Source organism: Podarcis bocagei, assembly GCF_964188305.1.
Source record: "Podarcis bocagei genome assembly, chromosome: 17".
NCBI classification, from domain to species: Eukaryota; Metazoa; Chordata; class Lepidosauria; order Squamata; family Lacertidae; genus Podarcis; species Podarcis bocagei.
Window position 1 is genome coordinate 35616802 of NC_138143.1, and position 22413 is coordinate 35639214.

A 22413-nucleotide genomic window follows, 5' to 3' on the forward strand; every position below is an offset into this window, starting at 1 on the left:
AGGCAATCCAGAGCAGGCAGTGCTCCCCTTTAAGAACCCGGTAGCGGCAGGGCCACCACACAGCTTGAGGGCATCAGTAGCTCACAATGCCTCGTACAGTGGTGCCTCGCAAGACGAAAAGAATCCGTTCTGTGATTCTCTTCGTCTAGCGGTTTTTTCGTCTTGCGAAGCGAGCCCATTGACGGATTAGCAGATTAGCGCTTTTAGCGGCTTTTAGCGGCTTATCGGATCAGCTGATAAGCGGCTTAGCGGCTTAGAAAAAGGGGGGGGAGGGAAAAAACCCGCAGGAACTCGCAAGACATTTTCATCTTGCGAAGCAAGCCTATAGGAGATTTGTTTTGCGAAGCACCTCCAAAACGGAAAACTCTTTCGTCTAGCGAGTTTTCCGTCTTGCGAGGCATTCGTCTTGCGGGGCACCACTGTACTAGCTCAAGCATAGGCAAACTTGGTCCTCCAGATTTTTTGGACTACAACTCCCATCATCCCTGACCACTGGTCCTGTTAGCTAGGGATGATGGGAGTTGTAGTCACAAAACATCTGGCGGGCCGAGTTTGCCTATGCCTGTACTAGCTTCAGCTCAGGGTGGCCTCTGTGCCCCTTCTTGGAGTGAGATGACCTAGCCAGTGACATAGTGTCAGCTGCCGACGTCCCAGGGCGCACGCCGGGAAGGGGGCACACATGTGCACTGGACGGGGTGGCATGTGTCCCAGGTGTGGGGGCGCCAGCCCAGCCAATGCCACCAGAGTGTCCCCACCCCCACCAGAGCAATGTGCTGAGCTGCCTGCCCACCTGTGCAAGGGGCAGCCTGGCCAGCCAATACAGTCCTTGGCGGGCAGAGGAGCACTGGATCGAACCATCACCTGCTGCATGGAGGCACCTAGTTCGTGCCCCTTCAAAAACTGGGCGCCCAGCGCCACAGCCCCCCTAACGCCCCCCCCATGCTATGCCCCTGGACCTGGCCACAAGTGCTCATCTTCTAGTTACATCCAGACTCTTGCAATGCATGTACATGGGACTGTCTGTATAAAGTGTCCAGAAACTACTTTTCCTCCAACATGCAGGAGCCAGACAACTGGGATTGACTGCTGTGAACATATTACCCAATAACTAAGGGAGCTTCAAGGAGCTGGTTTGGCTTTCAAAGCTGTACATGGCCACTAATCCCATCACCTCCTGGCAAATAGAAGGGGAAGAAATGGAGGCAGTGAGAGATTATACTTTCTTGGGCTCCATGATCACTGCAGACGGTGACAGCAGCCACGAAATTAAAAGACGCCTGCTGCTTCTGAGAAAAGCAATGACAAACCTAGACAACATCTTAAAAAGCAGAGACATCACCTTGCCAACAAAGGTTCATATAGTTAAAGCTATGGTTTTCCCAGTAGTGATGTATGGAAGTGAGAGCTGGACCATAAAGAAGGCTGATCGCCGAAGAATTGATGCTTTTGAATGATGGTGCTGGAGGAGACTCTTGAGAGTCCCATGGACTGCAAGAAGATCCAACCTATCCATTCTTAAGGAAATCAGCCCTGAGTGCTCACTGGAAGGACAGATCCTGAAGCTGAGGCTCCAATACTTTGGCCACCTCATGAGAAGAGAAGACTCCCTGGAAAAGACCCTGATGATGGGAAAGATGGAGGGCACAAGGAGAAGGGGACGACAGAGGACGAGATGGTGGGACAGTGTTCTCGAAGCTACCAGCATGAATTTGACCAAACTGCGGGAGGCAGTGGAGGACAGAAGTGCCTGGCGTGCTCTGGTCCATGGGGTCACGAAGAGTCGGACACGACTAAACAACAACAACAAGCCTGTTGTCCAGACCCAGGCCCGTGCTTAAGCTTTCTCCCTCCTAACTACCAAGTTTGCGGGGGGGGGGGGGAGGTCTTGCTAAGCCATGGTTTGGCTTACCGTGTCCTGCAAAGGCCACTGTGACTGACACAGGCACAGAGTTGTGCCCGACACTGGGGGGTGGGGCCTGACGTAACCCATGCAGTGTGTGTGACAACACATGCATCACGCATTGCGTGCATGACTGTTGCATTGAGGGAGGCCAGCCAGACCTCCTCTCATTGTGACTTTCACCCGCAAGGCCGTATTGGTCCATGCAGCATTAGGAAATGCCACATGGCCCAGGGCGACTTCCTGCCAGGCTGCAAAGTGTCAGGAGATGCCCCGCAGCCAGAGGCAACATCCCACCAGGCTATGCAGCATCCCATATTGCTGCAAAAATATGGGGAAACAGAACTGAAATTCTGTCCATTGCTAGGCAATGAAACAACTGCAAGTGCAGTTGGGTGCAAAGGGACAATGGATATAAATCAAAACACTGCTGACGCCAAACCACTTTTTGTTTCTTTCTTGCATAATTAGTTTGATAGTGTCTTTCTCTCTTTCTCTGTATAACTTTGTTTACAAACCTTTGTTTTAATCCACGTAATTTTCTCCCCATCCTTCTGTGAGGCTACTGTTGTCATCTGTAGACATGAAGGTTCTCCAGCTGGTCTTTGCTTTTCTGAATCGTCCTCCTGTCCCAGCTGCCGAGTTCTGTACCCTTTCTTCAGCAGTGCAATGGTCATTCTTATAAGATACGGTTCAATATCTGCAGGGACTAGTGTTCTAATGGCTTTCATTTGTGTTACATCTTGGAAAGGGGAAAAACATCAATGCAATAATTATTATTTGGTAAGAGGAAAAAACCCCACTGTGAAGAACTGCTCAAATTTCCACAAAATCATATTTAGGTTTGCATCCAAAGCCTGTTGGATGGGATGCAATGAATGAGTCCCATCAACGGGTTTCAACTATCGAGTCCCATTCCTCCCATGAAAATTAATGGACGTGACTAACTTAGGTCCACCAATGTCAATGGTAAAATTTAGTTGGATACAACCAAAAAAAACCTCTATATACAGAGCAGGCAAATTCCTTTTTTTTTTTTAAGGTCCAGGGAAAGTTGAACTTTGGATAAAACAATATAGAATAATGGGGATTTCCAATCATTTTTGCACATGCCAACCCCAATTCTGTAAAGCCAAAACCTCATAAATGTAGGCTATCTTAATAAGCATTCACAAATTCATCTCAGAAACACCAATGAAAACAAAAGCTATTATCTTCTCTACATCTTCCCTCTGAATTTGCAAAGTTGTGCAGATGGGACCATTTTCTTTTTTCCTGTTTAAACTCTACGTGTTTTGATGAAACACTGGCAGTTTCATTATGAGGTGCCCTATTCATATCACAATTAATTAGGCTTATCTTTGCCCAGGAATGGGCCATTTTCAAAGGTACTGAAGCTCTCATATTTTGTCCATATCTCAAGAATATCATTTATTAGAGGCTGCAGTGCTTGGCTGAACTTTTCACCTGAGTTGATGGGAGGGTTTTGGATGACTTTCGTGATCATCTCTTGTATCTCAGGAGTGAGACCGGCACGTTGTAAATTGACTGGGTAGCCAGCTTTCAAGGCTTGGGATAGATGTGTGCCAACCACAGTAAGAGGCAAAGACCGTTGGTCACTTATACTCTCCTGAGGAAACAAGAAAGACAGCAATCAGAAGAGCTACATTAAGCCTGGCCATCAAAACTTTAAAGCTGAAAATACATTTCCCCAGAAAGAGAAATAGTTCTTTAGCAATAGAGATAGTTCTTTGGCAATTTCTGGTTTGCTTCACTATACTTTGCTTGGGAGTAGGAAAGGGAAGATAACTTGACACAGGGCTGCCATCTTAGCACCCTAAATAGCCTGTTAATAATATCTGGCAACAGAGAAAGTGTATGAGACTCTTGGGGGCTATAAAGCGCAATGACGATTTTAACCACTACTGAATGTATCAGGCCAATGACCCACCAAGCCAAACACACCACACCCAGATATATACAGTGGGCGCTCGGGTTGCGAACGTGATCTGTGCGGGAGGCACGTTCGCAACCCGCAGCGCTGCGTCTGCGCACGCATGGGTTGCAATTCGGCGCTTCTGCGCATAGCATGTGTTAGTGCTTTTGCGCATGCGTGAGTGCCGAAACCCAGAAGTAACCTGTTCCGGTACTTCCGGGTTCGGCACAGTGCGCAACCCAAAAACGCGCAACCCGAAGTGCCTGTAACCCGAGGTATGACTGTATTGTGGTCTCTCCATACAGATATGTTTTGTGCTTGTGTTTTTACAGATTCAGGCAGGATGTAAAAAACCCCAGGTTTGCTGAGCTACCAGTGATGGCTGCAGATCACAAGTTGCTTGCACCTAATAATGCTGGAATATTTAAAAAAAAGTCTGAATGTTGAACTTAATTGTGTAATTCTAGAGCAGTGGTGGCCAAACTTGGCCCTCCAGCTGTTTGGGGACTACAATTCCCATCATCCCTAACCAGAGGTCCTGTTAGCTAGGGATGATGGGAGTTGTTGTCCCAAAACAACTGGAGGGCCAAGTTTGGCCATCACTGTTCTAGAGGGCAGATGCCTGTTGAAAAATTATTTGGGCTATAAGTGAAACTATACACTAGTAATAGCACTACTGAATATATTTAGATTCAGGTTAAAAAAACAACACTACTTTTCAGTACTGAACATCCTAAGCAGCCGCTTATGCACCAACTATCTACACTTTGACAATTATATTCTTCCCATAAAGAGGACGGCTGTATGTTATGTTTGCTGACTTTCTCCCAGACAGGAGACACCAGGGTGCACCCTGTAATCAATGGTTATTTGATACAAGGCATCAAATTACCTAGTACTAATTGTATTATTGCTCCTTGTTAATTAGTCCTTGGGCATTTTAAATTGGTTGGCTATCTAACAAGGAACACTCCTGGGAGGAGGGAGTTGAGCAGGCAGCAAGCCCCCAGCATCACTGCACAGCAGCACTCTGTGACAAATAAGTGTAACAAAATAAGGTATAGGACTAAGTAGGGGGAAGGTCATGTTCAATGACAATATTCGGCAGTGGTAAAAAATGCATCCCATATTGATTTGTATGCTGTTGGTGGATTATTGTCATTGTCTTGTAGGGCTGTGTATGTGATAAAGGGGAGCCATACGCAAAGGCGTCTTCTTCTGTTTGTCCCCGTGTCAGTTTCAGTTTATTGGTTAATTTTTCTAGTAGGGCTGTTTCCCATACTATTTGGTACCATTGGTCCATGCTTACTCCTGACAGGTCTCTCCAGTGTCTGGTTATGGTGTTTCTGGCTGCTGAAAGTAGGTGGGTTATGAGTTCTTTGTGGTGTAAATGGGCATTGTTGTCTTGGAAGATGTTTAGTAGGGCCAATTCTGGGGTGATGTCTAATACTTGCTTAGTTATTTTACATATTTCTCATATCTTTGCTCACCCACCCACACACGAAAACAAAGACCACCACAGCCAATCACAAACAACCACACCCTAACCCCAACCTCTCTCACCACCAAAGGAACACAAGTGAACAGCAGAGAACCTGCACAAGCAACGCTGACACCAAACCCTACATACATTAACCCTACATACAGTGGTACCCCGCAAGACGAACGCCTCGGAAGACGAAAAACTCGCTAGACGAAGGAGTTTTTCGTTTTCTTAGCCGCTTTGCAAGACGCATTTCCCTATGGGCTTGCTTCGCAAAACAAAGCTTGCCCCGCAAGCTCCGGGGATAGGGGGGAAGTGCAGCGCGTCTTCCCCGCTGTCCCCGGACCTCTTTTGAAGCAAGGGGCGGCGGGGAGAAGATCGCTTCTCCCCGTTGCCAGCCCCGCAATCTCTGGGGACAGAGGGGAAGGCGCGCGTGCCTCCCCCTCTCTCCCTGGACCCCTTTTGAACCAAGGGGCGGCAACGGGGAGAAGCGATTCTCCCCGCTGCCCCTTCCCTTGCTTTAAAACAGGTCTGGGGACAGAGGGGAAGGCGCGCGCGCCTTCCCCTCTGTCCCCGGAGATTGCGGGGCAGGCAACGGGGAAAAGCAATCTTCTCCCCGCCGCCCCTTGCTTTAAACAGGTCCGGGGACAGAGGGGAAGACGCGCGGCGCTTCCCCTCTGTCCCCGGACGGTCTCCATAGGAACGCATTGATTGATTTTCAATGCATTCCTATGGGAAACCGTGCTTCGCAAGACGAAAACTCGCAAGAAGAAAAAACTTGCGGAACGAATTAATTTCGTCTTGCGAGGCACCACTGTAGAAACATTGCCACCCAACCCCAACCCCACCTATCTTCCCCCCTCCACCCTTTTTCCCCCTCCCCCTAATGTCTCAACAAATGAAACGGAATTGTAAAAATGTTACATGGAAAAAATGCTAGAGACATTACACATACTTCTGTAAAACAAGAAAATCTTTAATAAAAAAAAAATGCATCCCACTAGCTGCACTTTTTGGGGGGCGGGCAAGAGAGGTTACTCTGAAAAGAAGAAAATATGCTCTTCCCTTTAAAATGAGAACAATGCTGATCCTAGAAGAAATGTTCTAACTTATGCTCAGCAATGTTGCCACATAACCAAATTTGTACAGCCACACGGTATTATGTCGCCACCTTTGTGGCCTGATTGCCAATTGGCTGGGATTGCGCGTGTAAGATTGTTCCCAGGAAGAAGGCAGCAAAATACCAGTAGAGAAGAAAACAACAACAGTAGTAAAGAAATGAGAAAAAGAGAGTAGAGAATATAACATTATTTAGTGGGACTAGGGGAACAATTGCTTCCCTCCCCTTCAAAAACAAAGCAGATAAACATTTGGTGTGGCTTTAACAGAATATAGGTTTCAAACCCATTTAAGAAACAGCAGTGAACAGTAAAGACAACAAGAGTAGCACACTACCAAATGTATTTTGACACCCCTTAGAGGCAATTTTAGTTAAGTAGCATAGAAATTGTTGAATAAAATGAGCTTTCGTAGGCCACACTCCACTTTGTAGGCTGTATTAGTGGGCCCCAAACCAGAAAAACTTATGCCACAATAAACGTGTTAGCCTTCTTTAAGTCTACTTTATTGTTTCTGCTACAACCATTGAACAAGACTTGCCAAACATTAAATGGTGCCCTTCGGCCATACAACCTAGTGTTTGTTATGGCTCTGTGCCTTTCTTTAAGTTGAGTAAAGCATTAATTGGTGAAACCTTTCCTAATATGGAGTTTTAGTGTGAAGAAGTGCTTCACTAATTAATTTCTGCCTGTTAAAGGTAAAGGGTACCCTGACCATTAGGTCCAGTCGTGACCGACTCTGGGGTTGCGGCGCTCATCTTGCTTTATTGGCCGAGGGAGCCGGCATACATCTTCCGGGTCATGTGGCCAGCATGACTAAGCCGCTTCTGGCAAACCAGAGCAGCGCACAGAAACGCCGTTTACCTTCCCACCGGAGCGGTACCTATTTATCTACTTGCACTTTGACGTGCTTTCAAACTGCTAGGTTGGCAGGAGCAGGGACCGAGCAATGGGAGCTCACCCTGTCGTGGGGATTTGAACTGCTGACCTTCTGATTGGCAAGTCCTAGACTCTGTGGTTCAACCTACAGTGCCACCCGCGTTCCGCGTCTGCCTGTTAGGAAGTGATGAAAGGCACAGATATTTTGCCTACATAAAAAAAATGTGGCAATTCTAGGACTATCCTATTATAAGCCTGGTTTTTTAGAAAGTTACATTCCACTGACTTTGGTGGGACAACCCCTCTCTCCATGTGTGGGAGCCAATTTAGATCCTATGCAGCTGTGGTACATGTGCACTTATCACAACCATGTTGGTGGGGCAGGTTGCATGGGTCTCCACATACAGCTGCCACCCTATCAAGAAAACAGTTCCAGTTTAAGGGCATGCATACAGAGGCCTTATACATCCAGATAAGCAGTGCTTAGAATTAAAACCTTGTTGAATCCTAACATTCTGCCACTCTGTTCCAAATACAGTGGTACCTCAGGTTACATACGCTTCAGGTTACAGACTCTGCTAACCAGAAATATTACCTCAGGTTAATAATAAATAATAATAATAATAATAATAATAATAATAATAATAATAATAATAATAATTTATTATTTATACCCCACCCATCTGGCTGGGCTTCCCCAACCACTCTGGGCGGCTTCCCAAAAAATATTAAAATACTGTAATACATCAAATATTAAAAGCTTCCCTAAACAGGGCTGCCTTCAGATGTCTTCTAAAAGTCTGGTAGTTGTTGTTCTCTTTGACATCTGGTTAAGCACTTTGCTTCAGGATGAGAACAGAAATCGTGCTCCGGCGGCACGGCAGCAGCGGGAGGCCCCATTAGCTAAAGTGGTGCTTCAGGTTAAGAACAGTTTCAGCTTAAGAACGGACCTCCGGAACGAATTAAGTACATAACCAGAGGTACCACTGTAAGTGTTCTCCCCAAGCCACAGAGGTCACTTGTGGCTTGCACTATGCATCAGCAGCAGCCTGTCTTACACCTTTCAACTTCACAAAATTAACTGAAATAGATCATAATCCTCTAAAGCAGAGCAGCTATGAAACACAGCTGGAGCTTCAGGAGCTTACCAATGACATGCTCTTTTCCTGAAACAATGTGTAAGTTGTGCGTTCCGATTCTGTTAGAGTGCTGCATCCGCCATCCTTTTGAAGATCTATTTCTGGCTGATCTCTGGATCCAGAACTCTTGAAGACATCAATCTATACAACAACAACAACAACAAGCAAGCAAGCTTTTATTATTTAAAAAAATCCTAAAACCTCAAGGAAAACCACTAACTAAGCAAATGATGTTGATGGCTGAACACCGTCGGAAAGCTAACTATATTTTTCCAGATTAGACAATGTTTTACAGATAACCCAAAACAGTGACTAGGATTCAAAGAATTTTATGAAGCTATCTTCTACGTTACACTCTGCATTGGCTATATTCACATTTAAGAAATAATAATCACGAAAAAGGTACTTTTAGTGTCACTTTTGAGACTCCTTGAGCTAAGCAGTTCTATAATCCTGCAATGCTGATGGCTACCTATATGCCTCTGCAATGCCTGCATAAACTTCTTCCACATTCTATACGCAGGGAGAAAATACACTACTTAGAAAAGCAGAGATTAGTGCCATGATGACTCTCAGGCCCCCAGAGGCCACAGCAGCAGCACCAACTCCCACCAATCGCTTGATTGTGTGGTGATGAGAGTCCAAGGTCAGCCAGCCGTGGAAGGCTCAAATCCATTCATTGCAATGGGCCTACCCTTGCCCTAGAAATTTGCAGGGCAGAGACATCAGTGGGTTTCTGCTGACAAGTCAAAACAATCCTTTATAAATCCCTTTTGAACCCTAAGGAAATAAATGCAGGGGAGGGAAACCAGATACAGTACATTAATTCAATTACATCTGACCTGTAAATCATTTGCCTGGCAGAACTCCTTGATTGTGACCAGGAGAGGAGCCAGCATGGTAGATTTCGCTTCCGAAACGCCATCAACTCTCTTAATGTTTTCCACAGTTGTAGGCCTGAAGGAAATATTGGAGACGTTCTGTAATTTAACGCCATGAGCTTCGATACATAAGGTGTATGCAGGTTAAGTCTGGATTTTAACAAATAAAACCCTACAAGCTACTACCATCACTGCTAATAATTTAGCCTCTGTAAGAGACCTTGAAAAATTCCTGAAGACTGCTTTCCTCAAGAGAGTAAGAACATGTAAGAAGGTGCCAGGTTTTAAAAGAGGTAACGAAATCTTCTAGACCAGTGCCATTTCTAAGTCATGAACAATCTTCTGTGTTGATTTGCACATGTATGTTCATGATTTGATGACTCTGGAACACTTTACAGCTCTCAACTGAATGTGTAAATACTTTATTTGCATATTACATAAAGATTATCTTAAGTTTGGCTGGTGTGGTTTGTGCACACATTCCCTGCTCCCTGTGTCCTAGCCTATTATGGTCTCTGGTCAAATAGATTCTGCTGGTTTTTGTAGCGCTTCAGCTCCGACTACTGTAAAGTGGGCAATGACAGCCCATCATATCATCCTCCCTGGAAAAGACTCGCCTTGCTGGCATAAATTATTAAGTCGTCAGACAAGGTTTATCTTCTTATTCAAACCAAAATAAAGGCTTACCTTATCACGCTCATATCAACCAGCACTTTATTTGTTGCTAGTACGGCTGGAGGAATGTCCTTCTCATTCGCCAGTTTCTGACGGGCTGACACTAGCTTGCCATATAGCATTGTCTATTAAAGGAAAAGACAACATGTGAAGGCTGTACTGTGATGCCTATGAGGGTCTCAGAGGATGAATGGGGATGTGTATGTCCTGAGTGAGTAAACCCAAAAGGTATGTGACTCTGAAGATAAACATGAAGATGAAGATAGGTAAAGTAAAGGTAAAGGGACCCCTGACCATTAGGTCCAGTCGTGACCAACTCTGGGGTTGCGGCACTCATCTCACTCTATAGGCTGAGGGAGCCGGCGTACAGCTTCCGGGTCATGTGGCCAGCATGACTAAGCTGTTTCTGGTGAACCAGAGCAGTGCACGGAAACACTGTTTACCTTCCCGCTGGAGCGGTACCTATTTATCTACTTGCACTTTGATGTGCTTTCGAACTGCAAGGTTGGCAGGAGCCGGGACCGAGCAACAGGAGCTCACCTCATCGCAGGGATTCAAACCACCGACCTTCTGATAGGCAAGTCCTAGGCTCTGTGGTTTAACCCACAGCGCCACCCGCGTCCCTAGCCGTGTAATACATAAACATTAATAGAAAAGGCAACACTACAATGGGAAGGGCATTCTGGTCTCATTCTCCACCCCTAAAAGCTTGTGCAAAAAGCTGCATCTTGACCCAGCGTCAAAATGTATAGAATGCTGAAGACAGATGCACATCAGACGAGAGGACATCTTCACTCCAGGAAACTTCATCATTATCTGCAACTCATAAAACTAATCCACTAAGATTTCATTAATCAGGTGACAGCCCCAGTAAACATACCATCAAATAAGGAATCACTTCAGTTGACATACTCACCTGCAATTCCTTCTCTCTTGGAGATGCAGCAGATTCTGAAGGGGTCAGAAGCCGTGGCAACTGCGCTGTGGCACTATCAAAAGAAAGGAGGCAAGGAGCAACTGACACAAAAATCCCTGCACCTTTTCCTTGAAATATCCAGGAAATATCCTTGGAGATAGGCGATATATTGATATATTGCCCCAAACTGGTTTGAAGTCCATATGATGATCTCGGTTTCATAACTTCTGATGTGGCAATATACTGCGAATCAGGGTGTATGTGTGTGTGTGTGTGTGTGTGTGTGTTATGCAAAAATCACAATGTGGGGGAAACCGTGAAGCCAGCTAATGCTTCTCTCGATTCCTGCAGCTCCTGTTGACTCTTCCAGCTCAGCTCCCCCCGCCTGATGCAGGGGGCAGAGAATCGCAAGAGCAGGCGCTGTCAAAAATCACGACGCAGGAAAAACCGTGAAGCCAGCCAATGCCTTTGTACAGCTCCATCCTTATTTCACACATCATGATATATCAATCTGTTGCTATGTTTAGCTGGTGATATATCATGATGTTGAAAACCAGATATTGCCCAGCCTTACTTGGAAGGTCTTACCAATGAGTGAATCCAGAACCCACTGTACTGTGTCATCCATGGACGACAAAGCTCCAGGACAGCTGCCACTAGCAGCAAAGGGAGGGGGTGTTTGTGAAACATATGGACAGGAGCAGGAATGTCCATAATAAGCCTGACTTTCGTGTCAGTTCAGGCCTGCATGCCTATCTATGTATTTCATGGTTATGCAGCTATTTCCCCACCCAGCAGTCTACATGCAAGCGCAGGCAAAAGGGAGGTCGCCGGATGAATTGCAGTGGATTGCATGTTTCTGATTCCCAAACATTTAACAAGAGCAAAAACCAAAAGGCTCCCCGACCCCCACCCCCAAAATAGTCTGTTAGAATCCCTGTTCCGTAGGAACTCAGATATGGTTAAAAAACCGTATCTTATATATGCAGATAATCCCAGTTCATGTGGTACAGTATGCAATTGGCCTCTTTACCCTTATTTTGCACCTGGCTGCAGTTGGTGGATTTTGTAGTTCACACACACACACACACACACACACACACACACACAATCTCTCACTAAGCTAAAGCGTGCCCACACTTACATTAAAACAACTATTGCACAAAAGGCTGTATTTTCATTAGAACTGAAGATTTAGTTATTTAATCAGTGATGATGACTGCCTGCAGACCTGCATGTTGATGAGTTTTTAGGCCAAGTTGGTTCTGTTAGGCTGCTGTAATAGGAACTAGAAAAATATTGATTTTCCATCTAACGACGAGTGGGTTTTTGCTTATTCAACTGTATGTTGTCTTACACACCCTTCAGTCTTTCGCCAATGTATCTGTATTGTGCTTTGGCTATTGTGGTAATTTAGTCATCAATTAATCATTTAAAGGGCGGATGATTAAAGAACCAAAAACTCTTGAAATGATTGACATTACTAATTGTAGCAACAAAGAAAAGCGCTTTTGTGACTGTATTGTCCCACTTACAGCAGCTGACCCAACCAACATTCTCTAAAGAGACCATAGGAAGACTAGATGGAAAAAGGAGATCTAAAAAGATATTGGGGGGGGGGGGGTAGAAGGTACATAATCTTTGGAAGTATTACCTTTTAGCCGAGGATGAACTTTCTCTAGAGACTTTACTCGCTTCTCGATACGAAAACTTTTCATGCAAAGACATCTTCAGGAATACAAAATCCCAAAGCAGAAAATGAATACAAATGCAAAAATTTACTTTGAATAAATATTTATAGTAAAATACTCAAAATAATATCAGTAATTTGATAATGTGTTAACGGAATGCATCTCGTTTCAGAAAAACATTTTAGATTCCACTCCTGTAAACTCTCATGGAGATCTGAAGACAGGAGAATATAAAATGTATCCTGAGATGATTACTTGACTTCACCTGCCTAAGGTCTATTATGTATATATCTTATGTATTTATTTCAGTTGTGATTGATAGACTTTTATTAAAGTCTTGGTATCTTACTTTATTCTATTATAGTCTATGGACTAACGGAATAAACATTATTCATTCAATCAATAAATCTTTTAATTTTACAGTATCCAAGAAATCTTTAAAACAATATAGAATTCTAAGGCTTCATTTCCAAGTCCCTTTTGAAACACCTTTCATGAGAGAAGGAATGCAGACACAGATCTCATTTGTGCATATTGCTAAGGGAAGCCATGATTTGGTGCAAACATTCAGACAGGCGACAGCAGCTTAGCATGTCCTTCGAACCCATTTCTCTCTAACACAAACCACAAGCTGAAAAATCAAAGGACAAACCTTGGTGGCAGCTCATGGCTTATCTGAAAGAGTTAAACCACACACCCAGATTCAGACAACATGCTAAGCGAAACCATATAGTTACCTAAGCTGTGTTTTGGAAGTGAGAGCTGGACCATAAAGAAGGCTGATCGCCGAAGAATTGATGCCTTTGAATTATGGTGCTGGAGGAGACTCTTGAGAGTCCCATGGACTGCAAGAAAATCAAACCTATCCATTCTTAAAGAAATCAGCCCTGAGTGCTCGCTTGAAGGACAGATCCTGAAGCTGAGACTCCAAGACTTTGGCCACCTCATGAGAAGAGAAGACTCCCTGGAAAAGACCCTGATGTTGGCAAAGATGGAGGGCACAAGGAGAAGGGGACGGCAGAGGACGAGATGGTTGGACAGTGTTCTCAAAGCTACCAGCATGAGTTTGACCAAACTGCGGGAGGCAGTGGAAGACAGGAGTGCCTGGCGTGCTCTGGTCCAGGGGGTTACGAAGAGTCGGACACGACTAAACGACTCAACAACAACAACAAAGCTGTGTTTTGTCTGCCAGAGAACCATGCTTCGTAGAGCTGCTGCACTAACTTGAGAAGTCACCATAGAATATGCCCAACTTTTCATGGGGCTCCATATCAGTAGGAAAAATTAACAGTGGTATGCAAGCTCACTTTTAGCCAAGCTTGCATCCATCGCTGTGCAATCATCACGTGTACAGCAACTCCAGAGCAAGGAAATATGTGCCCAGGAACTGGGCAGCTAGGCTTGATCCTGCCACCCTATCATATATAGCAGGTGTGCTGAACCTGTAGTTCTCCAAATGTTGTTGGGACTCCAGCTCTCATTAGCCACAGCCAAGATAGTCAATAATCAGGAATGATGGGAGTTGCATTCCATTAACAACTGGAAGGCAACAGTTTGGCCATGCCTGACAGATAGCCTGGCCAGATCACTGCCTTTGACTAGAAGGCAAGAAGCGATGCAAAAGTGCTGGTTTTTACCATACAGACCTGCTTTTCTGTTGTCAACTGAGGTGACGTTCTATAGGAGGAATTACTGGTGTTCGAAGAGGTCGGCTGATAGCTGGAAAGAGAAGGGAAATTATCTCAGCCTTACTGATAGCAAAAACCATTCCAACAGCAAGATGCACAGCCAAGTCTTACCATATTTTTTGCTCTGTAAGACTCATTTTTTCCCTCTTAAAAAAAAAAAAAAAAATGTGTGTGTGTCTTATGGACCGAATGCAGGCTGCACAGCTATCGCTGAAGCCAGAACAGCAAGAGTTATTGCTGCTTTCACTGCGCAGCGATCCCTCTTGCTGTTCTGGCTTCTGAGATTCAGAATATTTTTTTTCTTGTTTTCCTCCTCCAAAAACTTGTGGTCTGGTGCATCTTATAGAGCGAAACATACGGTACTTTTGCAGAATGCAAAGTCACAAATGTTAATGATTTCAAAGTGCAGCTTCTATTTACTTTCAGGCCAATCTCTAAGGCAGTGGAGTTCAGCTCTCTGAAAACTGAGGCACTCCTGTAGTATATCACCATATCCCGCGAAACCTAACCACTTTTCTCTGTCTGCCACCAACCTGCCATATTTTTTTCTTCACCACTTTGGTCTAATAGTAAGGTTAATCCTTACATTCTAGAAGACAATTGCAATACCTTTCCCCTGCCATACAAACCTGAACAAAACAAATAATGACACATGCCCTTATTTTGTCAAACAGAGGACTCAATTTGAACAATCAGCACAGAAAGGTTTAAAGTGGGAGATGGCAACCTTAAATCGTGGTCACATTTGAAAACCGGAGAAACCGTTGTGGGTACCACACACAACATAACCTACTACCCTGATGCAACAGAAAACTCCATTCAAGTTCAACTTTTTTTTTGGGGGGGGGGGAGCTGCCAACAAAGGCCTCTGCGGATATGTGTGTGCCCATGAGAGTTATACTGGCACCAGCTAGTTTAGGGCCATGAGACTGCACAAGGCCGCACTAGCATTTGTCCTTTTTCTACACCAGTACCAACAATAGAGGGACGCAGGTGGCACTGTGGGTTAAACCAGAGAGCCTAGGACTTGCCAATCAGAAGGTTGGCGGTTCGAATCCCCATAACGGGGCGAGCTCCCGTTGCTCGGTCCCAGCTCCTGCCAACCTAGCAGTTCGAAAGCACATCAAAGTGCAAGTAGATAAACAGGTACCGCTCCAGCGGGAAGGTAAAAGGTGTTTCTGTGTGCTGCTCTGGTTCTCCAGAAGCAGCTTAGTCATGCTGGCGACATGACCCGGAAGCTGTACGCCGGCTCCCTCAGCCAATAAAGCGAGATGAGCGCCGCAACTCCAGAGTCGGCCACGACTGGACCTAATGGTCAGGGGTCCCTTTTCCTTTACCAACAATAGAGTTCCATTTTGATTTTGTTTTTTAAAATAATTTTTATTAATTTTCCAATAAAAACACCCAATTAAGATATCCAATCATAATATTCCAATTTAAATAAAATAAAAAACTAAAATAAAATATTTTTATTTATTATAATAGAGTTCCATTTTGAAGCTCCCAGGTGAAAGCTGGGAGGGTCCACCCCTTTCTGTGTGAGACAAGGGTTAGGATCTACCTTTGAGAGAGAACTTTGTATTTTCTTTCTTTCTTTCTATTTTCATTTAGATTATTTTATTGTATTATGAAAAAGCTTCCATTTTTTTAATAAAAAAACCAAAAGAAAACAATGTTCCATTTCAACAGGTGAGCTTTCAAAATGATCCAGACCTAATGTTTGGCAGCCTGGAAGCACTTGCACAAATAAGCATTGTTAACTTCAGTACTTAGGCCATGGTTACCTTAAAGGAGACTTCATTAAGCGCAGTTCCTCATTAGGCTGAAGCAGAAGCTTCTGTCCTGATTCCTTTCTTGCTTTACAGAGCCAGTCTTTACCCTGAGACAGACGAAACAAATTATGGCTCAATATGGTGCTGCCAAAACAACCAGTTAATAGAGCACCTTCTTTAGTTGCAAACTTACTGTCTGCGTCAGCTTGCACTTGGTTGTAAATTTGCGTTGGCCAGAAACCTCTCTAAGAAAGCCCTCTAAGATCAGTTGCCGGCCTAATGACTTCCACCAGTTCTCTGGCCAGTCCTTCCCACTTCCGAAGAGAGGATGACTTCGGTATTGTTCTGGGAGGCGTTCAGAATGCTGAAATTAAAAAAGGAAGAAGCCAGAAATATAACTAAAATCTGAAGAACCGTTTCAGATGTTCCCTGGACTTCCCGTTCCTGCAGAGGACCACGACTTCAGAAGTACATTCACATCGTTTTCAAGTAGAAGATGCTCACATAAATGGCTGGGCGGTATCTGGTTTTCAACACTGAGCTATGTCACCAGATAAACATAGCAATATACCAATATATTGCGATGTCTGAAATAAGGATAGAGCGTTGGCTTGCTTCACGGTTTTCCCTGCATTGTGATTTTTGCATAATGTGTGGGTGCACACACTTTGATTTGCAATATATTGCCAGGTCAAAAATTATGAAACCAACATCACGATATGGACTCCAAACGGGTTACGACAATATATTGATATATTGCCCAGCTCTGCTTATGTAAAGACAGCTCTTTTCAGCATGGCTGCATTGTACAGGAGGAAACCATTCTACTGGGATTGTATTGGGGTGGGAAAAACACATAGTAACACCTCATCAGACTGTATGTGACTGCAAGCTTATTTCCATCCACACATATCATTTTTTTAATTGAAAAACAGGTGATTCACTATAGGATTACTATGTCCACTTCCAGACTGTTGCTATCTTGTGGGTGGGGTTCAATCGCATGCCAACAAATTCAGATTGTGCAATTTAAGTGGATTTAATGTTCTTGTTGAACAGAGTAACTTTTGAAAAACGAACTTTTTGCAGTAAGGAAAGTAAAGGAATAAGAAAATGCACTGGAAAGAGCAGGATAACCATTGCTTAACACCTTGTTGTATAACCTCCCTGTAAACATATCAGAATCAATGATCAATAAGCAGCGGATGCTGCACAGCCTCCCGTTGTGCAAATGAATCAGGATGAATGTTCAACAAATACAAGTATATAGGCTTCTTCTGAAAAACCCAAGACACACTTTTCAGTGAAGCACTTTCGCTGGAGATTATCTCATGGTGTTCGGGAGGCTGGTACAAATGCAAAACCGGCATGAGATTAGACATGCTTCCCCACACCTCCTCACTTCTGGAACATGAAATCTCACCCACACTGCAAACCTAATTATAGGAATACAGTGTTGTTGCATTGACATTGGTGCTCTATGCTGTTTAGCACAGGGTCTGAGACTCTTATTTTCAGCCTTGGTTAGGAGATAGGAATAGGGATTCTTTTTAAGTGCCAGCTCAAGTCTGTCGTGTTTGTTTAGGCGTCTAGTGCACTTTTATCTGGTATTTAGTTGCTGTTTTGTTCTATTAAGCTGATCCCCATGACCTTATTTCATATTTTAATCTTTACCATGTTTTAAACTAACTTTTTTGTGAGACCTTGAAAGGGTCAACCACACATCCCTTAAATAAACAACCAATCTTGAGATTAAAATGCAAGAAAAAAATATTGCTGAAGTCTAACAAGCATCAAAATAACATCAGCCGCTATATTTTAAAGTTCCGTACTTTTCTTTGTTTTAACAAGGGTAGTATAAGATTTCATTCAAGGCAACTTCTTAATTTGAAGATTCCCAGGAGGACTTGTTCACCACGGAAGACTGACTCAAATTTCAAACAACAGGTGAAATCTGATCTCTCTTGTGACCCACCTGAAACCTGTCTAGGAGCACACCTGTGCATATTGTTACCAAAAGAGTCTACCAGGCTGAACAAAACTGAGGATAACACAACTCTTCATAAACTATGGGTGAATGTTGTATAAGGTAAACAATGCATATTCATAAGGCGCGATTGGTAAAAGGTATTTCCAACCGTAAACACTTTTAAGCCCAAAAAGCTGCTGAATTAAGCTTTACAACCAGAAAAAAACTTGATTAGAATTAACATTCAGCTTTCACAACAAGCTCTGAAAATAAGCAAGAACAATTAGAGAACACAGACACCTGTCGCAAGAAGTCAATAAAAGAAGCCCCTTAGTGCAAGTGATGGGAAATTTTCTGATGCATTCTAAACTCAGTGTACAAATGTTAACTGCATATAATCTTTTGAGGGCCCCCTCCTAAGGCATTTTCTGGTTTGCTGCTGAACTTTCTGCAGTCCACAGAAAACTAAAATAGCAGCCTGCAGAGGGAAAGTCTGGTCTTCCAGATTGAGTAGGTGGCAGAAGGAGAGACAGTTAAGCACTGGAAACTGCAAGGGGCGAGAATGTTGCTGCGCATGGGTTCTGCTTCCAAGCTTCCCACAGGTATCTCGTTGGCCACTGGAAGAACACGATGCTGGACTATATGGCCCACTGGCCTGACCCAACAGGCTCTTCTTTTGCTCTTAACTCTCGTGTAAAGATAAAGCCAACTGGAAGCACAACTCCCCCCACCCCGGCCACATAAAATGTACCTAGGATCCAAGGCACCCTTGCAGTCGTTTGTAATTGGTGTCCAAACCCCCACTCTCAGCAATGAAATGCTTTTTAGAAAAAACGCACAGTTAAAATCCACTCCAGTGCTCTTCAACTGGTGTAACCAAGTAAAAACAGAATTTATAATACAGGCAAAATGCTAATGTTTTCCCAACCCTATTTCGAAAAACTGTGGGGATAGAATGGACCCCATACAGCAGGGATGTCCAACCGGTCAACCGTGATTGGCAGGTCGACCCCTGGGTGATAGCAGTCGGTCGCGGGCTCATTTTTGTCCACGGTGGAAAAATAACTGTAGCCCCCCCGCTCTGTCCTTCATTCACGCAGGATAGGTAAAACAGAAGACGGAGTTATCGCTGCTCGTTTGATTTGTTTCTAAGTGATTTATGACCTGCCCCCCCCCTAAAACAGCTTAGGCGTACCCCCCTAAAAAAAAGCTTAACAACTCTGAACTCCCCCCCAAATGGGTAGACCACTACCAATTTTTTATTCTGGGAGTAGATCGCGGTCTCTTGGGAGTTTGACATCCCTGCCATATAGTTTAGGCAACTAATAGTTTCACTTTCTCATCCATTTCAGTGTTTCGAAACCCTGATAGATTGGTAAGTCAAACGAGCAGACTCTTAAAAGTGTTGAGAAGAGCTGAATAACAGTTTAACAGACTTTTCCAAACAGCTCCTGGGACCTAGAGTAGCTACATTATCCCTCCTATGGTAATATTTCCCCTAAAACATACCAAACCTGCCTATATTGACATGTTATTATTGGTTTGGGGTTTTTTGCCTGCAGGGTGTATTCCCCCCCCCCCCCGCAGAAGGGATTTAACACCCTGAACTAGTTCAGTCCAGGAAAAGCTTTACCACTTCATTCTGCTGCTAAATAAACTGACCCTTATTATATTGAAGTTACAGGTGGGCAAGCTGAGGCAGAAAGGGTGGCTTGCTTTTAGGCACCTACAGCTGAGATTTGAACCAGGGAATTCTTGGCCCGCAGCTCATGCTCTAACCACTGCACAAAAGCAGCTCTCCTACATGACACACGGTCCCCAGCAAAGCACACATAAGGGATTGTTGAGCGCTTCACAAATGCATCACCTTTAAAGCTAGAAATTACCGAATTTTTCCGTCTATAAGACGTCCCCATGTATAAGACGCCCCCTATTTTGGGGGACTCTGATTTTAAAAAGTGGGGGAAGATCTATCCGTGTTTAAGACGCCCCCAAATTTTGGACATTGTTTTTTAAGGGAAAAAACTGAATTTTTCCGTCTATAAGACGTCCCCATGTATAAGACGCCCCCTATTTTGGGGGACTCTGATTTTAAAAAGTGGGGGAAGATCTATCCGTGTTTAAGACGCCCCCAAATTTTGGACATTGTTTTTTAAGGGAAAAAACTGAATTTTTCCGTCTATAAGACGTCCCCATGTATAAGACGCCCCCTATTTTGGGGGACTCTGATTTTAAAAAATGGGGGAAGATCTATCCGTGTTTAAGACGCCCCCAAATTTTGGACATTGTTTTTTAAGGGAAAAACCCTTATACATGGAAAAATACGGTAAGTCTTTCCTCCCAAAGTGCTGCACATCAGCCAGTTAAGATTCAGACCTTTCTTCCTACACATTTGTATCAAGGAATGTGTTTCTAACAGATTTGTTTCTAATTAGGTACTCCTTAAAAACAAAAGGTTTGAAGCGATATCTGGATGTAATAAGCAAACAATTAGAAGTCTACACACTGTCCCTTAAAAACAAATTCATAGCCTTTCAGTTTCTGTACAAAAGGACAGAGCTTCCTTTTCTTCAAGTTTGGGACGGTCTTCAATGAGAACCAGAAGGCACAGGAAAAACACCTCTCCCTCCTTCCCTCCTACACATAGACAGCCAAGAGGATTAAAGAGCTGTTAACAAACCACCCCATAAGCTGTAACACTTACAGATCCTCTGAGAAACAGGACTGGGACACCCATGCCAAACCTCTCGTTTAAAGCACATACTGCAGACATCAACTGGTATGCTTGCCGGCCAAAATCCTGCAAACTGTCTTCTGTATTGACCATAGGAGTACACTGAATGTTCCTAAAAGCACAGGAACAAAAATAAGGTTTGTGTGATATGTATAAAACAACAACAGAGGACAAAAAGTGTGTGTGTGTGTGCCATGAGCGAACACACAGAGAGCAAGTTCTGGTGGGGGACCTGTGGCCCTCCAGATGTTACTGGTCTGCAACTCCCATCAGTACAGCCAGGACAGCCAATGGTGAGGCATGATGGGAACTGTAGTCCAGCAATATCGGGCCAGTCACCAGTTAACCACCGTTGCCAGTGTGGTGTAGTTAAGAGCAGTAGACTCATAATCTGGTGAACCGGTTTCGCTTCCCTGCTCCTCCGCATGCAGCTGCTGGGTGACCTTGGGCTAGTCACACTTTTCTGAAGTCTCTCAGCCCCACTCACCTCACAGAGTGTTTGTTGTCGGGGAGGAAGGGAAAGGAGATTGTTAGCCACTTTGAGACTCCATAAGGGGAGTGAAAGGCGGGATATCAAGTCCAAACACCACTTCTTCTTCTTGATCTAGGCCAGGCTTCCTCAAACTCGGCCCGCCAGATGTTTTGGGACTACAACTCCCATTATCCCTAGTTAACAGGACCAGTGGTCAGGGATGATGGGAACTGTGGTCTCAAAACATCTGGAGGGCCAAGTCTGAGGAAGCCTGCTCTAGGCAGTGTTTCTCAAACTTGGGTGCCCAGCTGTTGCTGGACTACAACTCCCATCATCCCTGACTGCTGGTTTGCCCTCGCTTCCCCCAATCTCCCATGTCTCTGCTAACTGGCACACAACAGAATGGATGCAGCACCTCTGTACATAAAGCTGTGTTCCTGGAATGTAAGCCCCTCCCCCCATCATAATGCCGATCGCCTGATAGGAATGATCAGCATCATTTCCCGCATGCCACAAGTGCTCAGGTCTGTGGCTCAGGTGTGAACCAACAGGGTTTGAAAAGAGGAATCACTACAGCAATGGAGATGTGAGCAGAGGCGTTGTCATCCTCGCTCCAAAAGGAACTTCCATCCCTTCTCCACAACTCGCCTTAGACCACACAGGCAAGCTTCAGATTCTGCTGTAGAACAGGGGTGGGCGGGCATAAAGTCCATAGATTTCTAGGGACGGGGAAAGTACTTGCCAAAACGGGGCATGCAAGAATACAGTCGGGCAATCCCGCTGGAGTAGTACCTATTTATCTACTTGCACTTTGACGTGCTTTTGAACTGCTATGTTGGCAGGAGCAGGGACCGAGCAAAGGGAGCTAACCAGTCGCAGGGATTCGAACTGCCAACCTTCTGATCGGCAAGTCCTAGGCTCCATGGTTTAACCCGCGTCCCAACTTTTATTGTACATCAGCCATAAATCAAGTCCGAAGTATGAGCTAGTGATGCTTGGGTGTGCACAAGAGTACAGTACACAGCTCCTTCTCCTCAGATCCCTGGCTGCAGTTGTGCCTCTAGTCTAAGGCCATGCGGCAGAAGGCCGGGGTGTGGAGAGATGGAGAAGCAGGAGTATAAGCCTGTCTTTGTGTCATATTACCAGGCCTGCAGGCCCAC

The 22413-nt window shown here is 44.5% G+C and overlaps 1 protein-coding gene across 1 annotated transcript in view; it reads right to left on the reverse strand.

Annotated features, from left to right (window-relative positions):
* Nucleotides 1-22413, reverse strand: part of WRN (WRN RecQ like helicase) — a 77802-nt gene that overhangs the window by 5138 nt on the left and 50251 nt on the right. The window contains exons 23-33 of the mRNA XM_081177129.1: nt 20752-20893; nt 16272-16442; nt 16091-16185; nt 14265-14337; nt 12582-12655; nt 10928-11000; nt 10024-10136; nt 9298-9412; nt 8465-8596; nt 3368-3530; nt 2419-2642 (exon numbers count right to left, since the gene is read on the reverse strand). Coding sequence (XP_081033255.1) covers nt 2419-2642; nt 3368-3530; nt 8465-8596; nt 9298-9412; nt 10024-10136; nt 10928-11000; nt 12582-12655; nt 14265-14337; nt 16091-16185; nt 16272-16442; nt 20752-20893 — 1375 coding nt within the window. The remainder of the gene's footprint in view (nt 1-2418; nt 2643-3367; nt 3531-8464; nt 8597-9297; nt 9413-10023; nt 10137-10927; nt 11001-12581; nt 12656-14264; nt 14338-16090; nt 16186-16271; nt 16443-20751; nt 20894-22413) is intronic.